The sequence below is a fragment of the Salvia miltiorrhiza genome, chromosome 8, assembly GCF_028751815.1.
Source record: "Salvia miltiorrhiza cultivar Shanhuang (shh) chromosome 8, IMPLAD_Smil_shh, whole genome shotgun sequence".
Lineage (NCBI taxonomy): Eukaryota > Viridiplantae > Streptophyta > Magnoliopsida > Lamiales > Lamiaceae > Salvia > Salvia miltiorrhiza.
Genome location: NC_080394.1, coordinates 1,126,787 through 1,140,467, shown reverse-complemented (window position 1 = coordinate 1,140,467; position 13,681 = coordinate 1,126,787). Strand labels below are relative to the sequence as shown.

Below are 13,681 nucleotides of genomic sequence, written 5' to 3'. Positions count from 1 at the left end.
TGCTGCAATGGTGTTCTGGTAAAAAGTGGGTCATGATGCGACCGACTTTCAGGAGGGTTGCCTTGCTGCTGGACTATCTCGCTGTGGAAAAATACATGAATTGGGTGCCATCCAAGGTTCGCAAGCCCAATAAGGCAGCTTGGGCAACGGTCACAAGGATGTCGTTGATAGGTTGCAAGATGGAGCTGCCAAAGAGTCCAAGATGCCGCAACATCTACACCTTGCTGCTGCAGTCCCTCAAGCAGGAGGCGGAGTGCCTTCCTGATTCGTTTTTTACTCACATGGAGAGTCTTCAAGTGCTGGATTTGAATAATACGGGGATAAAGGCGCTGCCAGGGTCAATCGGCAAGCTGGTGAACCTCAAAAGTCTGTACCTGAATGGATGCCTTGGCATTGTTGCTCTTCCGCCTGAAGCTGCTAGTCTTGAGAGGCTTGAGTTCCTCGACATCTCTGGAACTTCAATTTCTACTCTGCCGAAAGAGATAAGGCACATGGTTAACATGAGATGCTTGAGGGCTTCCCACAAGGTGATAATCCCAGAAGGTATCATCAGCAACTTGAGAAATCTTGAAGAGCTGAGCATAGTTACAGACTTTGATTTCCAAGGTGAGAATGGGATTTCTGCGGCTGAGAGACTGGCGGAGGAACTGGCTAGCTTGGAGCATTTAAACACTCTATGCTTCAACTTCCCAAATGTGAGCAGCCTTGAAACATTTGTCACTCATAGCAAGGCCTTGAACAATAAAAGAACATTTTGGGAAACTCAGACTTTCCGATCCTTCAAAATTATTGTTGGTCGTCATGAGCCACCACGACGCTCTCAGGAACCAGAGTTCTCAGGGATGCTAGATGAGAGATGGTTGAGATATTCCACCAATGAGGGATTTGCCCCATCTTGCCGTGCGCTACTGAAGCAGGCCAGTGCTTTAGAGATAATAGGCCATGATGGTCTCATGACCTTCACCGGCAGCCAATTCGACTTGGATCAGGTGAAAGTCTGCGTGATTGAACACTGCAACCGTTTGGAAAATATCGTGGACTGGTGGTACATAACCAGTGAGAATCGAGAAAGTTTGCTTTCCAACTTGGAGAAGCTTTACTTGTATGATCTTGAGATGCTGAAATGCATTTGGGACGGGCCCGTTCTTCGCAAAAGTCTTGTTAACTTGACAACCATAACAGTAGATGGCTGCCCCAAGCTAACAAAGATTCTTGATCCTGCATTGGCTCAGTCTCTGGTGAAACTAGAGTATCTCAAAGTGGAGAACTGTTGTCAAATTTCAAAGATCGTAGAGGGGCGTGATGAACCTTCTAAGATACTAAAAAGTTTGAAGAGGATTGAAGTGTCAAACTTGCCAGAGCTGGAATGCATATGTGAGAATCCTTCTTCAATAAGCTGTAAATCACTGAAATCCATCATTGTCAAGAGGTGCAGCAAGTTGAGAGATCTGTCTTTGGCTCACACAAATGCCAGAAAGCGACCATCAATCCACTGTGAAGAGAGTTGGTGGAACACAATATCTTCAGATGATCAACTGAAGCTTCGTGTTTGTTTCTTAAAGGAAGAGTCCGTTGAAGCCGGAGCCCAATCAAGACGAGGAGAAGCATTGACCGGTGCCAGTGGGAGGCCAAAGTCAAGTTCAGAAATGAATATAGATTATGAAGTATTGAGGGATGATCTCATCACACTGGAAACTAGTGATGATGATGAGATGATGTATGATAGACCTATTCATGACATCATTTGGAAACCAGAGTCAAGTTCAGAAGAACTTAGAAGGTTTCGGAAACCAAAGTCAAGTTCAGAAAAACCTAGTAGAAGGTTTCGGAAACCAAAGTCAAGCTCAGAAAAACCTAGTAGAAGGTTGGAGGAGAAATACGAGATTGAAGAATGGCCTTTTGGTACTTTGAGTGGTGATGATGATCAGCCTTCTGCTGGTGCAAGCTCGCCAGAAGTCGAGCTGCAGAAGGAAAATGTTGCCGCCACTCCTGTAGAAAATCAAGGAAGCGAACCAATATCGACTTCAGAAAGTATGCTGGTGCCTGATGCGGTGGTTCCAAAGACTTTCCCAGTCGACTCAAGCTCTTCTTCCCTTTCAATATTCGAAATCAAAGATATCTTGGCGAAGACCAGTGAAGCAAAGATTCCCAGAGAAATTCGGGAAGTGGATGAACCGAGGACTTTGACAGATGCAAAGTACTCTGGCGAGCAACGAGAAACTGAACCTACTTCATCAAATGCAAAAAGAAGTATGCATCACGAGGAGATTATTGCAAGCCCTATTTATTTTCAAGAGGAGGGACATTATGTGGTTGTTCTAAAGGATAACAAGCAACTGCGGCTCGAATTCAATAACCAGAGTTTCTCCATTGCTGATCATCCATATGCGGTGAATCCTATGCTAAGTTTGGTAGAAAAAGACTTGCACGAGCTACCTGAGAAGCCAAACTACCCAAATTCGTTGATTTTACTCCTACAGAGAAACAAGCGTCTAAGCCTCATTCATCGATCATTCTTCAACACAATGCCAGATTTGAGTTTTCTGGACATGTCCGATACCAAGATCAGGAACTTACCTACTTCGCTCTTCGAGCTCTCGAAGCTTAAAGTGTTGCTGTTGAGAAACTGCATTTGTCTCGAAAAGCTTCCCCCTGAAGTAAGAAAACTCAGCAGTATGGAGGCGTTGGATCTTTCGGGTAGTGAACTTTATGAACTTCCTGATGAAATCAGTGAGCTTACAAGTCTGAGGAGCATGCAGCTGTCTTTTTATGGACCTGATGATGAAAGTGAATACGAAGATTTGCCATCTCGATTGGTTTCTCCCAGTTTTTTATCAGAGCTCAAAGCAGTTGAAGCACTAAGCGTTAGCGTGCACCCTGAAGATCAACGATGGACAGAATCAGTTGCAGGCATATTAAAGGATATCAGCAGGTTAGAGAGGTTGAGTTATCTTCACTTCTACTTTCCTCAAGTAGAAACGTTTGAGAGTTTCATTCAAACGAGCCCTTCGTGGAAGAAGCAGAGCTTAAGGAAGTTTGAATTTACTGTCGGCCAAAATGTGAAGCGAATTGCCTCTCGAGTCCCAGATGAAGTGGAATCTTTGTTCAGTCAAGAAGAGAGATGCTTGAGGTATGTCAATGGCGATAAGGTGTCGCCATTGATTCAATCTGTACTCACTCATGTCACGTCGTTCTACTTGGATCATCACACTGAAGCCAGAAGCTTGTCTGAATTCGATAATTCTAACTTTGATGGATTGAAATTCTGTCTCGTGAGAGAGTGTCCGAAAATGCTGGCGATTTTGGACGAGGAAAATGCAGGAAGTGCATTTCCATGTCTAGAATATTTGGGAATCTACTTTCTTTGGGAGCTGAAGCAAGTTTGGAAGCCGGCCCCACAAGCGGGGCGAGTGAAGAGAATCTTTAAGACGGCCACGCCTTTGAGAAGCTTTGAAGCTCTTAGGTATCTTACAATCAGCACATGTCCTAAGCTATGCTTCATACTTCAGGAATCCATGCTTCAGTGTTTTGCCAATCTAGAGGAGCTTGTTGTTGAAGACTGCGAGCACGTGGAGAAAATAATTAAAGAGGAAAACAAGAAGGCGAAGTGCGAAAACGTCCTCCTTCCCCGTTTAAGGAAGCTCGTTCTTCGCTATCTGCCCGAGCTGGTTGGTCTTGGATGTGGCATTCGTTTGCCCAAAGAAGAAATCAGTGTTTATGGTTGTCCTAAGTTGATTCCCAACTCTTAGCTTGTGATGTAGTTTTTTGGTTCCTGATACTTTTAGTGTATTATTATTGTTGATTTTCAATGTATCTGTATATGCAAGTTTTTATCAACGTGATCAAATTCAAGAATTTCTTGCATTTATCATTAATGTCCGACCCTCAAACTATGCAACAACAACAAAAATCCTGACTTTACAACATTTTTTTTGGTTGCATGAGCTGAAATAACTTTTGGTAACCAGCAAAGATGAGAAGTTGATTTTAAAAGTATAAAAGTTGAGCCTCATTAAAATCTATCCTTACAAAAATCCAATGGAAAAAAACATTAGAACAGAGAAAAAATTGTGTTACTATTAGAAACTCCAAACAACAGGAAAACCAAAAGCATCCCAGAGAAAAACACTAAACAAAGTGCAAATGACTTGGACAGTTATGGTGACAATGAATCGCCACTTAATTGGTAAGACGTTTCCCCTGTAATTATTAGATTGGGGTTCGAGTCACCACAGAGAGGAAATAGAGAACCATTAAAAATAAAGGAAAAAGGTGCTGGAAACGCCCGAGCCTACATGGGAGCGGATCCTCTACTGTGCTTAGAAACATAACACGAGATGTTGTGCAACCAACCGCGTCGTTGCAGTTAGGAATCCATCAAGCTCATTGTGGGAAGCCGATAAATGAAATTGACAACATCTCTGCTGCATCAGAAAGGGCCTAAAACATAAGATTCATTAAGATCACAGTAATGGAATCTGAGACTTTCTGATTTAGAAATCAACATCTAGTTTTCTCTCCTTTGAGAAAATAATCTATACCTATTATAAAAGAGCCTTATTTTACAAAATTTGATTTGCCTAATATGTCCCTATTTCTTAATCTATTTTAAGGACAAATTTTGATTTGCCTAATATGTCCCTATTTCTTAATCTATTTTGAGGACAATAGTGTAATATCATATTATTATTATTATTATTATTATCTTTTTTATTTAGTTGATTATTGTCATAATAATGAACATAAAAGAATTCAACTCCAATCCCAATTCTAAACAAGTTCGATTTTATCTATATTTATCACATATAAATCTATTATTTAAATCCAAGACTTATTATTTTTTTTAAACAAATTTACTATATAAATTCAATAAATTTATAAAGAAAAACTAAACGAAGTATGTTATTAAGTCCTACTAAAATCTAAATCTATATACACAAAAAGATTCGAAAAATACATAAACACATTGAGGAAATATTTTTTAGTTACATAAATAATATCAAATAATAGTATTAATTGTTATCCTTCTACGAAAATAAAATTAGTAAAGTTAAATTACATAAATAATTTGATTTGATAAAAAGGCAAAAACATGGGTGAGACTGATCGAGTGTATGGATGAGCGGGGTCTGGGCGCAGGTCGCGGGTTTCAGGCCAATTGAAAAATACGGATAATTCAAAGTAATTATTGTTGTGATAAAAAAAATAATTTTTTTTTCCGCGATGATTGTCATTTTTATCCACGAGAACTCGTACTTTTCATTTATTTGGTCAAGTAATTATTATCGTAAGATAAGGTAACCATTGATATGAAGAAATGTAATGTTTCAATAAATATCATAATATATATAAAAAAAAGCAAAAAAATATTGCTGCAACTAAGAATTGAACCAACGAGAGATGATAGATGAAGGAGCGTACCACTGAGCTAACAAATGTTATTTGTAGAGTAGCAAATACTTTTTATTTATTCGCTCCTGGTGAGAACCAGTCTCATGTAAGACCAACTCATATAGAAAAGTTACACATCAATATAAAGGATATTTCATTTAATTCTATTCATCTAATTAATTCGCAATTTGGATTTGAAGTTTTTATACTGACTTCTAGGGTGTTAATTTAAGTTCTATTTTTATTCCTACAAAAATTCTATTATTATTACTATAGATATGATTTTAATTTAATACATTCGTATATATTAAAAGTTTTGAATATGATTACATTACTATATATTAAAAGAAAAAATAATTTAAACCCTCAAAATAAAGATTTAAAAAAATGTAAATACTTAAGGATATGATTATTAATATATAGGATAACATATCTTCAAAATGTGCACTTAAAAAATTATTATGGATAAATAATATTTCTCTAATTTTGACGTAGATACCATTGGAAGAAGATATGGAAAATAATGCATTAATTAGTTTGACATACAATAATGCACGACTATTATGATATATTAAAAAATTACTTTAAGCAAGATTTGTACATTAATTCATCAAGTAATCGTACTAATTTTTTTGTTCAACTTTCAACTTTCAAATTAAATTAATTCATTAGTTTGACAATTTTTTTTATGTGGAGTTATGTATTCATTTATAGCCTACATACCTAATTCTTTCAAAATAATTAAGAGCATCTATAAATATTACTCTTAGGAGGCCCTTGCTACCTTATAGATCCATCAAATTATAAAAATATGCATAGCATTTGTTAGGAATGAGACTTTGGGAAGAAGACATAATTTTGATAGTGTAAGGGGGGGTTTACTATCGAGGGTTAACTTAATAGGGAAAGATAGCATATACTCCCTCCGTCCCGGTCAAGACGATACATTTGTTTTTCGGCACGGAATTTAAGGAGTTGTATATTAGTGTTTTAAGTGTGTAATAATAAAGTGATAAAGTAGGAGAAAGAATGTAATAAAGTGATAAAATAAGAAAGATAATGTAATAAAGTGATAAAATAAGAAAGAGAATGTAATAAAGTGACAAAGTAGGAAAGAGAAGGTAATAAGAGAATACTTAATTAGTGTTAATTAAGTGTTTAAAATTCCTTATTTTTGCCAAATATAGAAATGTATCATCTTCGCTGGGATGGCCTGAAAAGGAATATGTAGCATCTTGGGCGGGACAGAGGGAGTATATGTTAACTCATTATTTATTAAGATGAATTCAAATTTTAAGATATCTCGATACCCTTGATAATTTCTATAGTTTAAGATAACCGGCTTGAGTCTTATCCAATTGAAAAGGGATTGGAGAAATCCCATTAATAAGGATAAAAATTCTCAATTATGTATATATATTTTAAATCATGAAAAGTAAATGCATCTTAAATTATCTACAAATATTAAAATAACCATTTTACTTAAGCAAATATTGATTCTAATAACAAAAATAAAAACATAATAATGCTAACCACTACTACCCAAAATGCTCTTTTATAAATATATATTTTTTGAACTTTTACAAAACAAAATTTTGAAAATTTGATAGATTTTATAAAATTAGTTTTTACAAAGTTATATTTGTAAAAACAAATCAAAAACCTTCCATCACGTTTAATCAAGTGTTAATGGTGTGAAACGTACAAAATTTGGATAGTATGGCTACAACTTAATTTGTTCACATTTACTCTATGGACAATTTTGTCTAAAGTGTTAAGCAAAATGATTATTTAAAGGTATTGACACAAAAGAAAAATGGGACATAATAATAGCTAGCCATAATAACAATTAGTAATTATAGTAATTATAGCTAGCCATAATAACAATTAGTTTTACGATTTAGAAATATTTAATTGGATTAGTGGGACTATATAAGATGATAGTAAAACAACTTTTTTTGTCTTGTAATTAGAAAAATATAATATGTGCATTTTCTTCGTCTAATCTTACTTAATTATATTAATTATATTATAATATATTATCATTATAACCACAAAACAATTTTGATGGTCAAAATTCTACACATGTATATGATTTTATTTTATTTTTTATTTATTTCTTTCTACCTTCTTGCAAACATTTACTGTATTAAACTTAATAATCAATAATTAATAGTATTATAATATTTTTATCTTTAAATATATTATTATTTTTAATAAAGAGGTAATACGTGCAACGCACGTAAACTCTGCTAGTATGATGAAATTACCCAAACATGTTTCAAATTTTACTGCTAATTTAAAAAAGGAGCTACCATAAATTAGAGGCTAACTGTTAACAACTCAGATATGGACTTAGGTAAACAAATTAGATTCAACTAGCAGATTACAGTCATGAATGATCATATTTCTATTAGGTTCAAATTTAAACCTTTTCATCTTCAAAACACCAAAAAGGGAAAGAAATCAACATCTAAGTTTCTCTCCTTTGAGCAAATAATATGATGAAATCACACCTAACAGATTTCAAATTTTATTGCTAATTTCAACAAGGAGCTGTCCATAAATCAGATATAGACTTAGATAGGTTAAGACTAACATCAAATTACAGTCATGAATTAGTGATCATATTTTTATTTAGGTTCAAAATTTAAACCTGTGATTTCTAAAGCAAGATGCTCAACATCAAGAATTTGTAGCAGAACAGTAGTACTAACCTTTTACTTGCCATCAATCAACAATCTCTGTCAAGATAAATGTCACTAATGAGAGGATATCGAACTATCCACCGGAAGGGATGACGATGCGTCTGTGTTTAGTGGAGTGTTGGTGTTCTTTGGCTTATGAGAAACAGGCTCTATGCCGTGTGATGATGATGATGATGATGATGGTGATTCCGGCAAGTCTTGATGGTCTTGATTAACCGAATCTATGTTTTTCTCATTTCTTGGCACTACTTCACCATTAGAAACACTGGCATTTGATGCCACAAGATCAGTTGATCTTCCATGTGAAGACGACTCTCCTTCGTGATAGACTCCATTGGCCGATGTTTGTTCCAAAAGAAACTTGCAATGAGGAAGGAAACGTTGTTTTTCTTCCTCTGGCAACTGAAGTGCAATCCACCAACTCTCTTGACACCCAACCGTTTCCAACTTCTCCGCGTTTCTCAAACTCAAATGAATATCTCTCAATATGTTGCAACTTGCTATGACAATTGTCATCAGTGACTTCCAGTTCATGGAGCCAGTCTTGCATATGCTTCTCAGCATTGGCAAGTTTACCAGTTCGACAGTCTTCACCTTGTTTATGATATAAGATAGATCAACATGCTCTGGTATATTGCGGATTTCTTCATTGATGATCTCCACAACCTTGGAGCAATTCTCAACCTTTATATATTCTAAGCTTGAAAGAGCTCTCACTAGTTCATGATTGAAAACCGTAGTTAATTCCGTGCAACCGAACAATGTAAGATCCTTCAAGTTTGCAAGGCTTCCTGAGGAAATAGGCCCTCTCCAAATAGAGTCCAGTTTTTGAAGATCAAATAAATGCAGTTTCTCCAAACACTGAAGTACAGCACAGTCTGTTTCTTCCATGATTTCCGTCTGCATCTCATCGATTTTACGGCCATCCACAAGATTCGTCATATTTGCACAACGTCCAACCACACAAACTTTCAATGTTCCAGCATTTTTTAAGTCGAATTCACTCAAGCTCTCTACAGCAGAGTGACCAACGAATTCAAATGAGGAGGCTTGTCTTAGCACTTCTTTCACCGAGGAAATTTCTTCAATCTTGGAGAATCTCAACCGTCTTTCTGGTGAGACTCGAGAGATTTCTAAACCATATGGAAGTTTCATCTCACAACAACCAACAGAAATATTGAAGGACCTTAAAGTATTTGGACCCCAGTGTGTCTCTGTATTCAGCAGTGATCGGCTCTCAGCAGCGAATTTTTCAAGACTACTCACTTTTGGGAAGTGAAAATTAAGAGTACTCAGCTTTTCCAAACTTGCAAGCTCGATGACTATGTGATCAGCAATATCATTCCAGCCTCGACTACAGCAGCCTGCCTCAATGGTCAGCTCTTCCAGCTGATGAAGACTACTGATCATATCAAGAGGAATCCTCATTGCCACCTCTGTAGAAGCCACATCGCGTCTGCACTCCGTTTTGCTAAATGAGATTCGCAAACACCTCAATTTAGCCATTTCACTCATTCCATCTGGCAATGAACGGATTGAAGTTCTCCGAATATCAAGGAGTTCGAGCTCCTTCAACATTTTTACTCCCGGTGGTAACGCCTCAAGTAGAGGACAACCATTCAGATATAAACATCTTAGCTTAACCAAGAAAGAGATAGAATTTGGAAGAGATTCTATCTTTGTGTTGTGCAGGTCCAAAATGAGAAGCATATTCATTTCGCGAAAGCACTCATCTTCAAATGACACCAAGCCACGATTGTGTTGCATCAACAATGTTGAGATGTTGTCACATTTTAGATCATTTGGTAGATTGGACTTACTACCTATCAACTGCATCCTCTCACGTGGGCCATCGTTTTCACCTACACATTCTTGCTGAGCAGCCACTTTTCTGAAGAATTCTGGCATCTTAACATGCTTGTCCGAGTGATTTTCCACAAGATATCGATCTGTTAGCTCCCTCAACGTTGTTGCTCCACGATCTCGTGCACTTCTAAGTAGTGGATCGACTTCGAGAAAGCGCTCAGCATTCCAACATTCCACAAGATAATCTTTGTATATTTTGTAGTTACTTTTGAACAAGGCCACAAAAAGCAGACACTTCTTGCAACTGTCGTCTAACTTATCATATGCTAGCTTGTAAGCATGTCCGACGCCTTGCAAATTCTGCAATTTGGCTTTAGTTTCGGATTGCAAAAGGCTCTTCACATCACTCCACTCCTCTTCATTTCTCTGCCCTTTTAAATGATAAGCTACCAACTTGATCACCAATGGCAGCCCTCCACACGACCTTACTATGCACTTAGCAAAGAATTCAATGCGCGTGTCATCGATTGTACCACAAATTTGTTTGAAGAGGCCGAACGCCTCATTCTCCGACAGCGGCTGGATTTCAACATGCTCATCAATCATCGGTGCGATAACTTTCCTGTTACTTGATGCGACCACAACTTTGCCATGTTTGTGGCCTTTAAGAATCCCCACTTCGTCTAAATTGATGGTTGATGAGACTTGATCGATCAACAGAATGTATTTCTTATCCCAAAGGAACTTCGAAATCATTTCTGCATTTTGCTCTGCACTTTTTGCTTTCTCTAGCTTCAGTCTCCCCATGATCTCATCTTGAATCAGGTCTTTTGCATCCCGTTGTTTATCACAATCTATCCAAATGACATACTCAAACTTCATCTTCATTGATGAATTTTTGAGTTGATTATTCAACGTTTTGAGGATAGTTGTTTTTCCTACTCCAATGGCCCCCAAGATACCCATTGATCTGATGCCGTCTTCACTGAGATACCTCAAGATTCTTTCAACATATCCAGTGGACGAAGGAAGATCAATATCGTCGTGCTTCACTTGAACCGACTCAATCTTCTTGTCGCGCAACACATCCTCTTGCTTCATTTTCTCAGTGACCTCTGAGATGTCAGCAAGCAGCTCACTTATCTTTCTACTGAGCTTTGCAAGCTTGAAGAACTTGCGCGTCAAGATGATTGGCTTTCTCTCCTGCAGAGCCTTGATCACGTCTGTTGCACTTGAGACGTCGTGAGCCTCAAAATTCGGGAGATCATTGTGGCAGAGTCGTCGGTAGTTATTGATGTACTTGAAAGATCTTTTCTCCAAGACTTCAAACTGCGTGATCCTAACATTGTATAGATCACTTCTTTCTTTAGACACACTTTCTTCAAGTGTTTGATCAATTTGGCGCTTCCTAGAATAAAAGTTAGCCAACTCTGCAACGATCTTTGTTAAATTGTCTTCTAATTTTTTAACATATTTTGCCTTGCCCTTCATGTATGAAACCCCGTCTTTAACAGGCTGGTACAACGTTTGCAAAATTTGCCACACCATCCTAATAAAATAGATGTTAGCTTGTGAGATTCCATCGATCATTGATAGACACAACACAAGAAATGAATGTAGATAAAGTTTTGCAAATGTACATAAACCTAGTACTTTAGATTCTATCGACAACACATATGTTACAAGATTGTACTATTTGGAACCACAAAATCTATGAAAACTATATTTGATATGAGTTTGAGAGTAAAATTCTCACAGCTAAATGGCGCTAATAATCTTCATTGATTACTAAGATCATTTTACTGGTCAAAACTTGCAAGATAGGGTCAAATATTCAAATTCAAGTCTATGATATATCAAAAGATAAAAGATACTATGCAAAACTAATAAGAGAGAAAAAAAAAATAGCTTGTGACTTCTTACTTTTAATAAAATTATACTTTTAATATGCATATCAAATTTAAAATCATGATACGAGCTTTAATTTGATATATTTTACGGTAAATATTTGATTTAAAATATAAAAAGTTATTATTTATTTAAAAATTAAAATTTTTAAAAAATCTCTTTCCTCTCTCATATTTTTTTGAACAAATCTAATTTTTTTTATATATTTTTATTAGTTAACTATTCTTTTGCCTTTTCATAATATCAATTTTTATTATTATGAATTTTTCTTTATTTTTATATTCAATTCAAATATAATAGGCCCAGTCTAAAATTAGAAATAATTAGGGACTTCTTGATTCTTATTTTATTTTTATTTTATTTTATTTTAAAAAAATAAAAAGTTACAAAAAATAATTATAAAGTGGACAATACAATAAAATAATTATTTTTCGTAAAATAAAATCCTTTCTTAAAATAAAAAATAAAAGTGGATACACTATAAAAAAAAGTTTCTATTAGTGACATGAGGCTTGGTAGCTAATATTCGTGTCACAAAAATTAGTGGCGTTTGAAAGTGTAATTATTAGTGATTTGCTACATCAACAAATGTCACTAATTTTTATGACATGCATAATAGCCACCAAACCTCATGTCACTAATGAAAAATTTTTTTGTAGTGATAATTTTTCTTAAAATAAAATCCTTACAAAAAATAAATATTTTTCGTAAAATAATTATTTTTACTAAAATGAGATAAGGGAAGCCAAGGTAATTAACCAAAATTAGGGATGTACTTAAAAGCTTAAAATTGTGTGGATCACACCATTTATCTATCAAAAAGTGAGTTTCTTAATCCCCGTACAGAAAAGAACTGAGCCTATTGGACTGTGACGAATGGAGTATTATAGAATATTGTTTCATTGATGTTTACAGATCTTAGAGTGTAACAGATCTCGACTCATTAGACCGCTTTACAGAAGATTTTCTGGCTCATTAACCATTTTATAATCAGACTCTTCAGGATAATAGCAGAATATCCAAATATTTCAACCAAAAATAATAAGGCTTGGAAATTTCACATCACATTCTACTACTCTAACTGTAACTGACATAGATGAAACCAGTAAAGTATCTCGATTATATCAGCTTAATTTCTTACCTAATTAAACAAAATAAAAGATAAAAAAGCATATTTGAAAATAGATGGTTACAGCAGCATGAATTCCTAAAAATACTATTCCAAATGCTTAACAAAATAAAACAAGGTTGTGTATATAATGTGTACTGAAGAAACGAAAACTTATTTGGTTTCGGAAAATAAATCGAATCATGAAGAAAAAGATAAAATGATACCTTAACTTCTCAGAACTAAGAAGGAAGTCTTTCAGATTCCGCGCGCAAAAGGCCCTATTTTTGATTTATTTCGACAGAGAGAGCATTTTCAGGAGTGATGAAAAGTTTTACTAGGATTTTTTGAGATGCAAAGTTGAGTCAATGGGCGAAGGTCGCTCTCCACAGTCCACAGTCCACACCCACCACCCATTTTTATTTATCCATCCCAATTTGTTTTTATTTTTTTAAAAAAAATACAAGAAAACAATTTCATTAATTCAGGAATGAATATTTCAAAGTCATATTCATATATTCCTTATTCCTTAAGCACTACAAAAAAAAAAAAATTGAATGATCGGCGGTAATTCCCGCAGCTAAAAATGAGGCGGCAGCCGGCAATGGAATTAGCGGCGTTGTTTCGCAGCCGGCAATTATCTCGTCGGAGATGTGATTTCCGACGGCAAAATGAAGCCGCCGGCGATTACCGGCGGCCACTACCGCCAGTAAACGTTGTCGGCCAAGTCGGGTGGTTGGCCGGACTTTTACCGGCTGCG

General features: G+C 35.8%; 1 protein-coding gene across 1 annotated transcript; it reads right to left on the bottom strand.

The window, feature by feature from the left end:
* Positions 1-4,051: 4,051 nt before the first annotated feature.
* Positions 4,052-13,334, bottom strand: LOC130999780 (probable disease resistance protein At5g47250). Its single transcript, XM_057925418.1, has 3 exons — positions 13,149-13,334; positions 8,109-11,454; positions 4,052-4,440 (listed from the first exon to the last, which is right to left on the bottom strand). The coding sequence occupies exon 2, from the start codon at positions 11,451-11,453 to the stop codon at positions 8,154-8,156; it is 3,300 nt and encodes a 1,099-aa protein (XP_057781401.1). The 5' UTR covers position 11,454; positions 13,149-13,334; the 3' UTR covers positions 4,052-4,440; positions 8,109-8,153.
* Positions 13,335-13,681: the final 347 nt, after the last annotated feature.

Coding starts and splice junctions, on each gene's coding strand:
- LOC130999780 (XM_057925418.1), bottom strand. CDS start 11,453: ATGGTGTGGCAAATTTTGCAAACGTTGTACCAGCCTGTTAAAGACGGG.